The sequence below is a fragment of the Eublepharis macularius genome, chromosome 2 (assembly GCF_028583425.1).
Source record: "Eublepharis macularius isolate TG4126 chromosome 2, MPM_Emac_v1.0, whole genome shotgun sequence".
NCBI lineage: Eukaryota > Metazoa > Chordata > Lepidosauria > Squamata > Eublepharidae > Eublepharis > Eublepharis macularius.
In genome coordinates this window covers 147,566,892-147,582,727 of record NC_072791.1, presented here as the reverse complement: position 1 = coordinate 147,582,727, position 15,836 = coordinate 147,566,892, and the positions used below count along the sequence as shown (strand labels likewise).

Below are 15,836 nucleotides of genomic sequence, written 5' to 3'. Positions count from 1 at the left end.
GCGTGGGAGGCTGGGAGGCCGCCTGTGCCGTTTGCCTTTCCCCAGGACAAGGGGCGCGTGGGCAAGCCGGCCACCCCTTGTCCTGGGGAAAGGCAAAAGGCAGTGTGGGTGGCTGGGAGGCCGCCTGCGCCGTTCGCCTTTCTCCAGGACAAGGGGCGCGCAGGCAAGCCACTCAAGCTGCGCAGGCAAGCCACTCAAGGGCAAGCCACTCAAGCTGCCGCCAGCTCTGCAGCGCACCAGGACAGCCGGCTTGCTGCGTGGGCGGGGGTGACTCGGGAGCGCGCACGCACACACGCGCAAGAGCCTGACTACAGTTGCCCTGGGCGCTGGCCTCCCCGATTCCCGATTGCAGACCGGAAACAAGAGTTGATCGTTTAGAATCGGTGGCCTGCGTTCAGCAGCAGCCCAGATCCACGAACGGCTGAATCGGAATTTTTTTTTGGATCGGGCCCATGTCTAGTCACATCACCATAGTACAGTGTGGCATGTGAATTTTTCTGGTGCAGCCCAGCATGTTAATATTAATATGAACTAGGAACTTGAACCATATTTTTAGACTGAACTTTTCTTAGAAGAGGCTTATCCCGGAGTTAGCTTGAAGGGAAATGACTGACTATACCAGATGTGTTAATCTAATGAGTACAAGCAGCCATCACTGTCTTGACCTACTTATCCCCCTCCTTTCTTTTAAATATTTTTAGATGTCTGGCGATGGTGGGAGTGGGGCTGAAGAAAAGCCACAACCATCGGAAAAGGAAAGGGTATGTCCATGTGTGTCAGTCTTGTGTGTTGCTTCCAACAGGGTACTGCAAATGATGAATAAAAGCAGATAAGAACTGATTGATATTTTCCCTCCCTGTTGACGAAAGCTGCCCCACCTTGTTTGCCCTGTTGTAGCTATAAGTTGCACCTGGTACTGTGGGTTGTGCTAATGTATAGTGAAATAGCTCAAAGTGAGGAATTTGAGTTTGAGAGGGGATGCTCAAGCTTAGAATTCCCACTGATTCCCACCCTTATTCCCTGGGAATTTCAAGGCTGTCAGTTCAGCCTACCTTACAGCAGAGGTTGCAAGTATAAAATGAGAATAAGCAGGACCCCCCCTGGGGATACATGCCGGTATGCTGTACTGGTGCCTCTTTCTGCAGTTCTGGCACCACTTTCCTCAGTACCGACACCTGTTCTGGCTGATGGGCTTGGGCCCGCAAGGTGGAGAACATCATGAGTACTGACACCTCTTTTTTTAAAAAAAAGAAAAGGGAAAAAAAGCACTGAGGATAACACAGCACTTACTGTGTTGAAAAAGTGCTGCAGAAAATGTAAAAGAATCTATAGGTTTCTTTTAAAGCAGTCTAATATCTTATTTTTCTTTTTGGCCTAGTTTGAATTTATTTTGTTTAGATTTATAGTTTGAATTTATTTTGTTTAGATTAATTAAAATATGTATAGGACATATTTCCCCTCATAGTGAGCCCAAAGCAGTTTACAGCAGTGTGCTTATGTGCATACATAACAATTAAAACATAAACACTTGGAACAACGACAGCCTGCAGCAGATCGGATACTATAGTCAACCTCATCCACAAGCCCTCTGGAATCATCGGCCTTCCCTGGTATCCGGAATTAGATAGGGAGGGGATAGATTTTGCCTCCATTGCTACAGAGCCTCTGTCTCTGTTTTATACCTCTATCGGAAGGAGCAAGCAAATGCTCAACGCTCAATGCATAAATGGTACAATATGTGATCTGTGACCCTGACTGTGTGAGGGGTGGCTGGGCAGTCCTCAGTTGTTTTTTAGACCTTTAAAAATGATATCCAGCATTCTGATGAATGGGGACAAACAAACTAATGGCCAGTATAGGAAAGAACTGGTGTAGTACAGTTCTCTTAATCTGGTCCTAATCAAAATTGGGCTGTGGCATTTTTTCATCAGCTGCAGTGTCAGAAAAGTCTTTAGGTACAGTGCACTTGATCAGTGAGGTATGAATGAAGTTGGCATTCTCCTTGACTTGGAAGCAGGGATGCTGTTAGCATATCGTACATGTAATACATACATAATGCAGGTATGCATATGAATATTGTTGTTCATAATACCCAAGGATCAGCGTTCTGTTGTAAATTTTAGTTATCGGGAGATCTCTTTCCATATCCAAGTCCAAAGATGGTTTGCTAATTATCATCTCTCCACCAGATGTGCTCTGCAGCCTGGAAAATTACCTCTCTGTGGTAGTAAACTGAGATTTAAATCCAAACAACATGCTCAGGCTTAGAAATGTTATAATGTTGAGGATATGAGGTTCATCCAGGGCAATAATGCTTTGAAGCTGCTGGTCAAACTGGACTCCTGTTCCTTGCTAATGAACATTGGCCACTTGTTGGTTTTTGGCACCATTCACTTTGTTTGGCCGGGTGTCCCTGACTGTTTTCAGTGATGCATTATATAATTCCAGACTCCTAACTGTTTTTTCCCCCAGTGACCTCTGTGTCTGATCAGCTGAATCTGATGGCTTTACTGGCTGTGGTTAACACTACTGACCTTTGTGTTAGTTTTTTTAGAGCCATCTCAGCAGTAGGTGGAATAAGCAGGAATTTTATTGCACATGGTACATCAGTAAAATTGCATGAATATGTAGGCACAGGGCAAACCTATTCAGACTCTTCGTGTGCGCATGGGGTTGCAGGGGAGAAAGATGTGGTGAGTTTGGGTGCAGTCCACTGGCTTTTTTAAAATATGAAATGTCGCCCTCAGACCCACAAAGTTCTCTTTCATGGGCTGATACACATCTATTTCTCTCTCTCCACCAGCTGAAAGATCCAATAGCTTCAGATGTTAAATGAACCAAAATATTTGAGCTTGGAACACTTTCTCCTCCTTAACCTCAAATGTTTGGCCTTTGCCTGCAAACTAAACAAAAACAAAAATGGAGCACAGTGTTGTTGCTGGACACTTCTCTCCTTCCTTTTTAACATGAACAGTAGCTTTACCACCTTAAAATAAAAACCAGCAGAATTTTTCGGTTAGGGTGCTCTGCTAAGCCTGGAAAGAGTGAGGGTTCAAACAGACAAGACTCGTTTGTCTCTTCATAAAATGGCTCTTGCAATGCCATTTCATCTCGGGGACACACACAGAAGGGACAGAAGGTTTAACCCTTCAATCTCCACTCAATTTCAGTGTTTGAAACTGGCTCCCCTGCTCTGCTACTAGCATTTTAAAGAGAGAAAATGTGCCCTTTCTAAACATGTCTTCTCTGCTTTAAAATACTAAAAGCATAGCAGAGAAGCTGGTTTGGTACAGGAAAAACAGAATGCGCATTGAAGGTTAACCACCCCCCGCTTTCACTCTTCTTAGTATCCAGGTGTTGGGTGCCAGGCCGGGGCAGCTTAGGCCTCGTTCCCAGAGTATGGTGGGCTCAAGCAAGGGGCTAGTTCCTGCAGTGTAGTCAAAGTACAGTCCTAGGTTGAAAGCACAGAGTCCAACAGCCGGTGGTAGCCTGGTCTGAAAAGCAGTCTGAAATGTAAGGTTGGGGGGGTCCTTACGCAAGTTCCAGGGCTGGGCAACAGCAGAGTCAAGGCCGGTCCAAGGAGTCACAGGAAAGGATCCGATGGAAGAGTCAGAGGTAGGGTTACCAGCTCCAGATTATGAGCTGGTAACCCTATCTCTGGAGCCCACCCTTCAAAGCAGCCATTTTCTCCAGGGGAACTGATCTCGATGGCCTCGAGATCAGCTGTAATTCTGGGAGATCTCCAGCCACCACCTGGAGGCTGGCACTGCTAGTCAGAGGGGTGGCAACTTGTTGCTTCCACACCTTATGGTCTTCCTTGCCTGGATTTTATAGGTAGGTACTGGAGGGCTGGGCTTTTAGCCAGCAGCTTGGGGGTTATTCTGTGGCTACTCCTCATCGCTATCTGCAAGCAGCTGGTGTCGGGCCTGGAGGTATGCGATTTGTCATCTATTCTGTAGGCTTGTCCTTAGCCTCCATCTGCAGCGCTCCAAGGATATGGGTGATGCTGGAGGGCTGGGAACAATCCATTGGGTTTCACCTGTTGTTGCTTTCGGGGTGGATGGCGTCTGGAGGGTGTTGGTGGCTTGGCCTCAGCTGCTGATTGTGGGTCTGTGGCTTGTCAGCTGCTTGCTGGTTCCTGGTTCAGGGCTGGCTACCCAGGGCTCCTCTTCTCCTGAGGAGTCCTCAGTGCTGCTGTGCCCTGCCTGGCCCATGACACCAGGTAAACTGAGGCTGCATGAGCCTACAAGCTTTGTGTTAAGAACAAACCCACAATATGTGATCTTTGTCTCACCTGGGCCGATTCCAGATGACTAACCTTAAGTCGCTTCATGCCGCCCTCTTCCGGATCGCGACGGGGAAAATGCGAAATATCGCGTTTCCTCGCGCGAGTTTTGCGCGTCATCGCGATATTTCACATTTTCCCCGTCGCGATCCGGAAGAGGGCGGCATGAAGCGACTTAAGGTTAGTCATCTGGAATCGGCCCTGTTTGAATCTCTAGATTCAAATCCCTGCTTGTCATGAAAAACTCTTTGGGTAATCCTGGTGCAGTCATTCTTTCACAGTCCAACCTATCCCAAAGGGTCATTTTTAGGATAAAAAGGAGCAGCAGAGAACTGTGTATGCTTCCCTGAGCTCCTTGGAGAAAGGATGGGATAAAAATGAAATAATAGACAAACACATTTCCTGTAGCTCCACCAGAAATGTATCTTTTATTTAGTAATACTTATGTTTAATACTGATTTTTTTTCACTTGGCTTTAAGCTGATATTGACATTTTATGTTCGCTTCAGGTATTTAGTTAAGAAAGATGGATTTAAGGCAGTACAAACTTTTTTTCTGGATTCACATTGCCATGGAACAACGTTCACAAATTAATTTTCTTCTTTTGTTATTTTGTCTGTGCTTGTCATCAACTCCAGAGGCTTTTCAAAATAATGTGCATGTCTTGCTTGCTGGCTTGCATTATATTCGAACATCAGGCACAAGCATGTTTTACAACTCTGTGTGAGATCACTAACATTTGCCTCCCAAAATAAAGCCTTTCCAATGAAGTAATTGTTCCTTGCCACACACTGATATGAGTTTCTGTACCATGCATCTGACGAAGAGAACTTGATTCTCGAAAGCTTATGCTACAATAAAATCGGTTAGTCTTAAAGGTGCTACTGGACTCTTTTTGATTTTGCTACCACAGACTAACACGGCTAACTCCTCTGCATCTATGACTGATATCACATGCACTGGAAGTGGTTCTTTCTGTTCCCTGGTCTAAGCTTTTTATTTGCCCCTTTCCCTTTTTATAGCATATTTATCGAAATGCCTTACCCATTATCAGGGTCTCTGAAATGTATTGTCACTTCTGTGTTCACCTTAATAAAAAGGGCAGCAAGGTTCACGTCCAGCAGAACCTTGAAGACCAAGGTTTTTAGGGTATAAGGTTTGGAAAGTCAGAGCTCCCTTCATCAGATCTGATGAAAAGAGCTTTGACTTTCCAAAGCTTATATCCTGAAAATCTTGTGGGTCTTCAAGATGCTACGGGACTCAAAACTTGCTTTTCAGCTTCAGACCAACACAGGCACTCTCCTGAAACTATCTTTGTGATAAGGTATATTCATGATTCACTGCTATTGTGTCCACAGTGGGGTCTGGGTCCTCTTTGTCTGTTCTATCTGTTCTGTTTCCTTTCAAAAATTAGAATACTATGAGAGGCTGTCTTCATGCCTTTTCTCAAGGAGTTGCTAACTGCTTGGTTTTGAGATAAGCATCATCCTTTCAGCCAGAGGCAGAGCAGAATTAAATTGCCAAAACAACCACTACATTGCAGCTAGGCAACTGATGGCCTTCCCAAGTATACTTTTACACTTCCTGAAACTAGTCTAGGTTTTGTTGAGCATATAGTATTCTGTGCACATTTTAATATTAAAGCAATGAATGCATGAACTTGTATCATGAACGGGTGGTAGGCTGGTGTTCATATGTGTTCTTAAATTCTCTGGAATAAATGCAGCCACATATCCATCGATCAGTCACACTACCTGGTATGTTTTATGCATTAGAAATTTGACCTCAGATGCTTCAGTGTTTGCACTGGAAAACTGTAATTATGGATGGAGAGAAATAATCTAGGACAGTGGAAGTGTAAGCATGCAGCCAGCATCCCCAGGATATGTTCACATTTACTGATAAGCAGAACAGCTAGCCAGCTTTCCCTAGTCAACCCTTTCCCCCTTTTCTTCTCTGATGTGTCTTGCTTCTACTTTTAGATTGTAAAGGCTGTGGACAAGGTGTGTTTTATTGTATGATCTGGACAGCATTTAGAAATTTTAGACATTTTCTAAATAATATATCGTGCAACCCTGTGAATATGTGAAAGGTGAGCCACAAACTCCGGCCAAGACAGAAAGCTGTAACAACTCTTTTGAAAGGATCTCTGTCTGGAGCAGACAGTTTTGACAATTTATGGCATTACAGGCAATGTGTTGATGGCCTAAAATTTCCCCGTCCCTTTTATCCAATCTATTTTTAATCATAATCACATTCAAAACTATGTTACACCAGGCTACAGTATAGAGTTAGTATTACCAGATAGGGCAATGAAGCTATCATTGTTCCTAAAGAACGTACACGTATGTGTGTTATTCCTCACATTTAACCATTTATCTCCCATCTATGAAATTCTTTCCCCCAAATATATAGGTAAAGGTAAAGGTAGTCCCCCGTGCAAGCACCGAGTCATTACTGAACCATGGGGGGGACGTCGCATCACGATGTTTTCTTGGCAGACTTCTGTTACGGGGTGGTTTGCCATTGCCTTCCCCAGTCATCTACACTTTACCCCCAGGAAACTGGGTACTCATTTTACTGACCTCGGAAGGATGGAAGGCTGAGTCAACCTTGAGCCAGCTACCTGAACCCAGCTTCTGCCAGGATCGAACTCAAGTCATCATGAGCAGAGCTTGAGCTGCAGTACTGCAGCTTACCACTCTGCACCACGGGGCTACCCAAATATAGCTGAAACAATCAGAATATCAAGAGATATAGTGAAACGAACCGTTAAACTAGTTTTAAATTCATAACATGAAAAAATAATAATACAATAGGAAAACAAATTTTAAGAGCCTCCAAGAATTGCTTGAAAATACAGAAACATGAACAAAAGCAGAAGCCAGAAGGAAACAAGTTCTGAAGAAGTGGTATTGGCTGTAGCATGGCTTGATCTGAGGGTGCTGAATCTAAAACCAGATGTGACATAGAAAATCAGCAATCAGGGTTTCCTGCTTTTCATTAAAGTTAATAGCAGCTGCCAAGAAAGACGGAAACTAGGTCAGGGAAGTGGTGTGGTATTTATTTCTTTTCCTCCACACTGTTTCCTGAGGGAGAAATGCATAAAGGTTCTTACATCTTTTTGGTTGGGAGAGACAGGTAGCAGCTAGAGGAGAATGATTTAGATCAGGAAAATGGCCTGAGAGGAAGGAGTTCCGTCACCTTCTTCTTCATGAATCTGATTCAGGGCCACAGCGTGGGCTTTTAGCTTTACAAACGTGGGAGAACTTCATCATAGATTTTATTTGGAAAGGTTTCCAGGGTAGACAATTTTCAAATGTGTTTGGATATAGAACACTACCGCCACCCTTTGGCCAGTAGTATTGTTGTCCCAAATGTTCTGTTCCACATATGTCTGTGTAATAGGTAAATTTCTGGGCAAAGCAGGGGATGGCTTATGCAAATATATGCAATATTTACTTTATTATCAAATATAAGCAAACTTTATAATGTATCCTATGGTACATAAGTACATTGTTTGCTAGTTGAAAATATAGGGATAAATATTGAAATGATAACTCATCAACATTCTAGAAAAACAAAAGATACTATTAGCTGGGCTTATAAAAGCATAAGTTTTTATATTTATAGTTATAAAATCTTCCAAATGAGGATATAATTCATGCATGCTTTCTAACAAAGGCGAAACCTTCAACAGTGTAATTGTATATGCAGCAAGCCCCACTGAATTCAGTGGGACTGGTTTTTGAAAATGCAGCAATAGGATTGGACTACATTACAAATGTTGTGGTAACTAGATACACTAACAGTGCAGTCATGAGGCCTGTGAAGGCGGTGGCACCTGTGCACCTGCGTAACTGGTGGCACCAGTTTACACCTTAAGGACTTTCATGGGGGAGCTGCACCAGCTGGCTGAGGCTGAGGCCAGCAAGGTGCGGCCAGAAGAGAATGCTCCATAGTTGCCCGGGCAATGCTGGCAGAATCCACCAGTTGCAGGGCAGCTGCAGTTGACAGCACTATGAGTGACAGTGAAAGGCATAGTCAGTCCATGGGCTGTGTTTCTCATTGCCAGCTGTCAATGCTACTCCCCCGCCCCACAGAGAGTGGGTGCACAGGGCAGGAAGACTTCCACAATCAGGCTTGCTGCACCCCAACAGAAGCTCCTGCCTCAAGAGGAGCCCTGCCCCATGGGGGGGACACTGAAGGTGCAGACAGGGTGCCCACTCATCCACTCACTTGGAAACCCCCCCCCCACTGCTGCTATCACTCCAAGAAACATGCACCCCTTCCTTGAAAAGTGAGACCAGAAAGGTATTGGGAACCAGCAAGGGCCACACCCTCAGCATTCAATATCAGCCCACCAAATCTCAGAGAGGCAGCTCCTTAGAGGCGAGTGGAAGGCGGGTTCTGTAATGAATGACAGGATTGCCCATTGGACATGATGGGAGCTTTGAATGCCCACTGCCTTGCAGCAACTCCATTGAAACTGCATTGCAAAGATGCGTGGATAACATGGGGTGGACCTCAAGAGCCATACTCCAGTCCTGGGATAACCCCCCCCCCCAAGTGGAATGAAGGCCTGTGGGACCAGAGAAACTGCCCCAGGAGCTGTCATTCCATCCCCTAGGCCAGATTTCCCAAGTCCATCCTTGCCTCTGCAAACAGCGAAAGGGAAGGTGGTCTGGCCTCATGGGGGAGGAGCCCCTGAGATGCCAGCATGTCACACCACACACACCCCTCCCAGCATTAACCTCACTTCCTGCTTGCAGTGGTCTTCTGCCTGGCTGATCAGATGCCAGCAGTGCTGTCTGTTAGAGAATAAAGGTCTTTTGGGCCTCCCACCTGCAGACACACAAGGGCAACACTACAAGTCCCACCGCACTGCCTGCAGTGAAATTGTGGGGGGAGGGGGGAGGGAAGTTGGATGGGGCTGGAGCCTCCAAGGTGCCACTGGACACCTGCTCCTTCTGGTAGCAGAGTGATGCCAAGCCACGGCGGCACCTAGAGCCTCTTTGAGGCCAGCTCATCCATCCCAACCCAGAGCCAGAAAGCATTTGCTGGGATGTTTGAAAGGGCAACTGTATGGGGAAGTGGCGGGGGGGGGGGGCGGTACTGTCACCCACAGGCAAGCAAACAGACAGAGAGGGAGTTGTTGTTTATCACAGACTCAACTGCGAAAAGTGTAGAGGTTGTCTTGCCAATGTACCTTGGCCAGGAAGGGAGCAGAGCCTGTTTATGCCGCATTTGGAGCCACAAGATCCATTCCTCATGCTGCCCTCACAGGAGCAAGGTTGTGATGCGGGCTGCCTAGGGAACCTCTCCCTGGGCTAGGCCTAAATGGCAGTCGAGGAGGATCATTGGGCACTGGGATGGCCATGTTCTTTGGCCTCCCTGTTGGGTTGTGACCTGCCTGAAAGGGAAACATACATGTGATGAGAGGCCAGGCCTTCAGCAAGCCATGCCAGGTCTGTTGCATCCTGGGAGGGTATCCATGGCCGGGGCAGTGACAGCAACTCCACCATCACAGCTGCTGCTGCTGGCAACCAGATGATGGATGCCCCTCTGCCAGGAAAGTGATCCTCACCTGCATCTGGCTGTTCTGCTCCTGTGGCTGCTTTCAGCCCTGATCCTGTGAGGGAGACAGTTGAGGGGTTTTGTGCCCGCCATCAAAAGGGAGTTGTGACAGTGAGCACCCAGTCACCCTGACCCGTGGCTGCGCTCTCTCCCCTGCCTGAAAGAGTTTGAATGGAGTCCCAGTATGGGCTGCTGGAAGCCCTCTCCCCGTACCAGCTCTGCCAAGCACAGCTTATTGGGCGTCTACCTCTCTGACAGGCATGAATCGTGCTGGCTTGCAGGCGAGCCTCATCCGTGGAGCCAGAGTGCCGGTGAGGGAAGTGGGGAGGGTGGTGTGAATGAAAAAGCCAGGCAGCTGGCTTCTCAGCTCCCTCTTGGTGCACCCTCATGTCTCCTCAAGCCAGGACTCAGGAGATGGGAAACCTGTAAGGCAACTTGGGTGGTAGTTGTTAGCCAGCCATTCTGGATTTAGCTCTCTTTCCGTGTGCCAGTGTAAGGCATTCCCTGAATTTCACGAAGTTCCCCCTGTGCACTCTTGCCCCGCCACCATGTGTACACTCTCCCGCCTTGTGCTCTAAGTCTCCATGAGAGGGGGCTCTCGGGCAGAGCCTCCAGCCATGGCCATCCCAGCTAGAGTTTATGTAGAGTGGGCAGGGGATTGCTTGGCTACCAGGGAGGGTGCTTAGCCACCTCAAGAGCACAAGTGGATTGGTCCCTGTGGTAGTCAGCATCCCATGCTCCACCGTGCCATTTGGGTGAAGCCGGGTGAGGGGTGGTGGCCAAGATTTTCCAAACAGTGGGCACCTATGGATTTTCTGCCTCTGTTGGGGCTGTGGCTGGGCTGGAAATGGCTTAGGGAGCCAACTCACTCATGCCCTGCCCCCTGGGCCCACCCCCCTAGGTGCTGGCACAGGGACTTACACTGCATTTACGCTCATGCCTGGCCATGGTGGCCGGGCACGGATGTGGGGTTGCGGCGGAGCAGCGCCATGGCTGGGCACTATCATAGTGGGGCTTATGCTGGTGTAAGTCCGGGATATGGCAGTGTAACCCTTAGTCAGCTTCCTGAGTGCTTTCAGCCCCCTGACTCAAGATTGGTCTGTTAGGTAACCCAATCCATGTTGATTGGCTTTAATTTATTTATGTCCATCCCAGTGAATAATTGACAATACTAGCATAACTCTCATTTATTTCTTTAATCAGAAACAGTGTCTGAAAGATTCAGGGCTTCTAATTCTGAGTGTTCACTTTAAGCTTTGGTATTTCTTCATTTTTCCAATATTGAGCATATAGAATTCTTGCTGCTACTAACATATAATATAACAATGTCTTATCCTTTCTATCAACCTCTTCTAAATGTAAAGATAATAATAACATTTCAGGATTTTTAGCAACATTATATTGTAATATCAAAGACATTTCAGCACATATTTTAGACCAGAAGTCTCTAGCCTTTTGGCAAGTCCACCACATATGAAACAAAGAACCTTCATGCTCCTTACATTTCCAACATTTGTTTGATAACTGTTTGTTAGCTATGGCTAGTTTTTTCGGTGTTAAATACCATCTATACAACATTTTATATCCATTCTCTTTAATACTAATACAAGTTGATATTTTTAGGGTATTTTTCCATAATTGTTCCCATGCTTCCATGGTTATTTCTTTATTACAATTTATAGCCCACTTTACCATTTGAACCTTTACTGTTTCATGTTCTGTAAACCACTTCAATAACAACTTAAACATTTTAGATATTGCTTTATTATTATCTCCCAATAATAACTCTTCCATGTCCGAATTTTTAATTCTAAAGCCTATCTTCCTTTTATCTGAGTCAAATAAGGCTTTAATTTGCCTGTATTGTAACCAACCATATTTGAATGGCAAATTCTCATTTCGTCTAAGCTACAACTCATCCTTTTCTAATATTGTTAGTTCTTTGAGGGTAAGCCATTCCTTTCCCTGGTATTCCAAATTTGGGTTGATTCCTTCAGCTGGTATAATCCAAAGTGGTTTCTTTTCTTCTATGAGTTTCTTGTATTTAAGCCAAGTTAGCAATAAATTTCTTCTTAGGTAGTGGTTCTGAAACATTGCATCCATTTTATATTTTTCATACCACATATATGCATGCCATCCAAATAATTTATTATATCCTTCCAATGTTAATAACTTATGATTGGTCTAGGACACCCATTCTTTTATCCACATCAAACATATCGCTTCATGATAAAGTCTTAGGTCAGGTAACTGCATTCCTCCTCTTTCCTTTGCATCACATAAGACTTTCATTTTTACTCTTGGCTTCTTCCCTGCCCAAACAAACTCAGATATTTTCCTCTGCCATTTTTCAAACTGTTTTTTATCTTTCACGATTGGTATTGTTTGCATTAAAAACATCATTCTGGGCAATACATTCATTTTAATTGTAGCAATACGACCTAACCACGACAGATTTAGTTTATTCCATTTTATCATATCTCTTTCAATTTGAGTCCAGAGCTTTTCATAATTATTCTTAAATAAATCTATATTCTTAGCAGTGAGCTCTATCCCCAAATATTTGATTTTATGTACCTCTTCGCAGTTTGTTAATTCACTTAATTCTTGCTGCTTTTTCTTGGTCATATTTTTTGTTATTATTTTTGACTTCTTTTTGTTTATATAAAAGCCTGCCAAATCTCCAAACTCTTTTATTTTATGCAACCATCTTGTCAGGGTTTGTACAAGATCTTCCACTATAAACATCACATCATCTGCAAAAGCTCTCAATTTGTAGGAAGATCCTTTTATTTTTATTCCTTTTATACTGTCATCTTCTCTAATCCTTCTCAATAATACCTCTAAGACCATCACAAACAAAAGGGGTGATAGTGGACATCCTTGTCTGGTTCCTTTCCTTATTTCGAAGTTTTCTATCAGGTCATCATTAACACTAATTGTTGCTCTTTGTAGTTTATAAATTGTTTTCACAGCTTCTATAAATTCATTTCCTAAATCCATCTTCTCCATAGTCGCAAACATAAAATTCCAGTTCAAATGGTCAAAGGCCTTCTCTGCGTCCACAGAGAAAAGGCCAACTTCCTTGTCTGGGTGTTTGTCATAATATTCAATGGCATTTATCACAATTCTCAGATTGTCTTTTAATTGTCTATTTAATAGGAATCCAGCTTGATCTTCTTCTATGAACTCCATTAGCCATATTTTAAGTCTATCTGCTAGTATTCTTGCCATTATTTTATAATAATTGTTTATGAGAGATATAGGTCTATAATTTTTAACGTCTGTCAGGTCTTGATTTTCTTTTGGGATCAGAGCAATACTTGCTTCATTCCACGTATCTGGGAGGCCTTTTCCTTGAAACATATCATTCATTATATTTTTTAAAATCAGTACTAGGTCCTCCTTCATTACTTTATAAAATTTAGCTGTGATCCCATCCGGTCCTGGTGCTTTCCCAATCTAAGCCGCTTCAATTGCTTGTTTGACTTCTTCTTCTGTTATTGGAGCATTCAGTCCTTGTTTCATCTCTTCTGGTATCCTTGGTAGATGGGTATTCATCAAATATACCCATCTATATCTTGTTGATTCACTGTTTTCTTTTGAAATAGCTTTACATAATATTTAAAAAAATGCACGCTTGATTGAATGATGCTTTTTTTTCAATTGCCAGGCTAGATACTTTCCTGGTTTATTTGCTCCTTCAAAAGTCTTCTGCTTTAATGTCTTTAGTTTCCGTTCTAGCTCTTTATTACTAATAGCTGTTATTTGATCTTATAGTATTTTAATTTCCTGTATAATCAACTTTTTCCCTGGTCTTTTCTTTAATTGTTCTTTTTTGTGAATTTTTTCTTGTATTTCTTGCCATTTCTCCTGTTTTCTTTTCTTATCTTTACTATTGAGTAGTGTTAAATTTCCTCTTATTACAGCTTTATATGCATCCCATACCATCTGTGTCAACACTTTATTATTGTTATTTGTCAAAAAAAATTGCTTAGTTTCTTCTTTCAAATACTTCAAATTTTCCTGATTTTGTAATAAATCCTCATTTAATCTCCATTTAAATGTTCTCCGCCCCATTGTCCATTTCCATAACATTGGATTATGGTCTGCACTCACCCTCGGTAAAATTTCCACTTTTTTAGTCAATAAAGTCAAGTCCTTAGTCGCCCAAATCATATCAATACGTGAAAATGATAAATGCCTTGTGGAGTAGTATGTAAATTCTGAACTTTTTGGATTTTCTTTTCTCCATATGTCTTCCAATTGTTCTTGTTGAACTAAGTCAAAAAAAGTCTTTGGTAACTTGCCTGATTTTTTGACAGTTGTTTTGGATTTTTTATCTAGTTGCAAATCCACTACACCATTGAAATCTCCAACCACTATCATCTGGTCAAATACATCCTGATCTAATTTGTTCAATAAATCTTTAAAGAATTGGTCTTTTGCTCCATTTGGCGCATAGAGGGCTATTACCAACATTTTTTTTGTATTTACATTTACTTCTACAGCCACATATCTTCCCTCTTGATCCTGAAAAATTAATTTTGATTCTGCAGTCTCATTTATGTAAATCACTACTCCTTTCTTCTTTTGTTTGGACGATGATACATATTCTTTCCCCAATTGTTTATTTTTTAAATATTTTATATCTTTATCTTTGATATGTGTATCTTGTAGGCATATTATATTGCAGTTCTGCTTTTTTAGCCAATGAAAAACTGTTTTTCTCTTTTGGGGTGAGTTTAATCCATTTACATTCCACAATATTAATTTGTACTCCATATTGTTAGATTTTTGATAATTCAGGAAAGTCCTCTGCATGTTCCTATACAAACTTTTCCATCTGCTCCTTTGATTTAATAACAATTCTCAGGGCTTTGTAGTAAAAGCTTAATCCTTCTGGGATTTCCCATCTATATCTAATATCTTTATCTCTTAGTTTCTGGGTTAATTCCCTATATTTTTTTCTCTCTTGGAGAATCCGTTTTGGCACTTCTTTCATGATCTTGATTCTACTGCTCTCTTTTATTAAAGGATTTTCAAAATGATTTTTAAGAATCTCCTCCTTCATTCTCTTTGTCACTAGTTGGACGATTATATCTCTAGGTAACTTCCTCTGCTGTGCAAAAGCCGAGTTGATTCTGTATGCCAAGTCCATATTTGCTGTTATTTCTTCCTTTTCTTTCCCTAGAAATTCTGACAATATCTCTGTCATCTGTTCTTGTGTAGTTTGGGTCTCAGATTCCTGGATGCCACGAAATCTTAACTGCCTCTCCGTCGCCTTGCATTCCATCATTGCCACTCTTGTCTGAATCACTTGGTTTTCATGTTTCATTTCTGCTTTTATATCATTTGTCTTTTGCTCTACCTGTTCCACTTTCTTAGTTGTTGCTTGCAAGTCTTCCTTTATTCCCTCTATATTTTTTGCCAGTGCAGCTACATCAGCTTGAATAACATCTCTCATCTTTTTAAAATCCTTTGCCAGCATTTCTTGCATCTTCTGTAACAACTCTTTATGGTTCTCTGCCACTTATTTTTCCAAACCTTCAATCGTTGCTTCTACTGAGGCTTGTCATTCCTTGTCCACTCCTTTTTTTCCTGCCATTGTGGGACTCGGTTTGGAACCTCCCCACGTATCTGCCCTTCTTCTTAAATCTGTGTTGGATCGTTTAAAAGCTTAGGTTATCTTAATATTTGTTGCAGAAAAAAATAAAATAAAAAAGTCCTTTTAAAATCCAAAATGTCGGGCGTTTTTTCTCTATGGTTTGTTTATAGCGCCTCTATGGTTTCTGGCTTAACTTCGTAGCTTAGTTAAGATGGCGCACTTCCTGTTCCTGTTGTCTTCGTAGCCCCTCCAGTAAGTGTTTGTTTTGCTTCCGAGTGACACCTTTCTCGCTGATCCTCTTCCCTTTCCTTTTGCTGTCCTTGCTAGGAATCCAGTTATCTGCTCTGCTGTTAACTTCCCGTCTCG

The 15,836-nt window shown here is 43.0% G+C and overlaps 1 protein-coding gene across 2 annotated transcripts in view; it reads left to right on the top strand.

Annotated features, from left to right (window-relative positions):
• Positions 1–15,836, top strand: part of COL18A1 (collagen type XVIII alpha 1 chain) — a 134,272-nt gene that overhangs the window by 59,098 nt on the left and 59,338 nt on the right. For both annotated transcript variants that reach the window (XM_054971541.1, XM_054971540.1), the window contains exon 4: positions 702–761. In XM_054971541.1, coding sequence (XP_054827516.1) covers positions 702–761 — 60 coding nt within the window. The remainder of the gene's footprint in view (positions 1–701; positions 762–15,836) is intronic.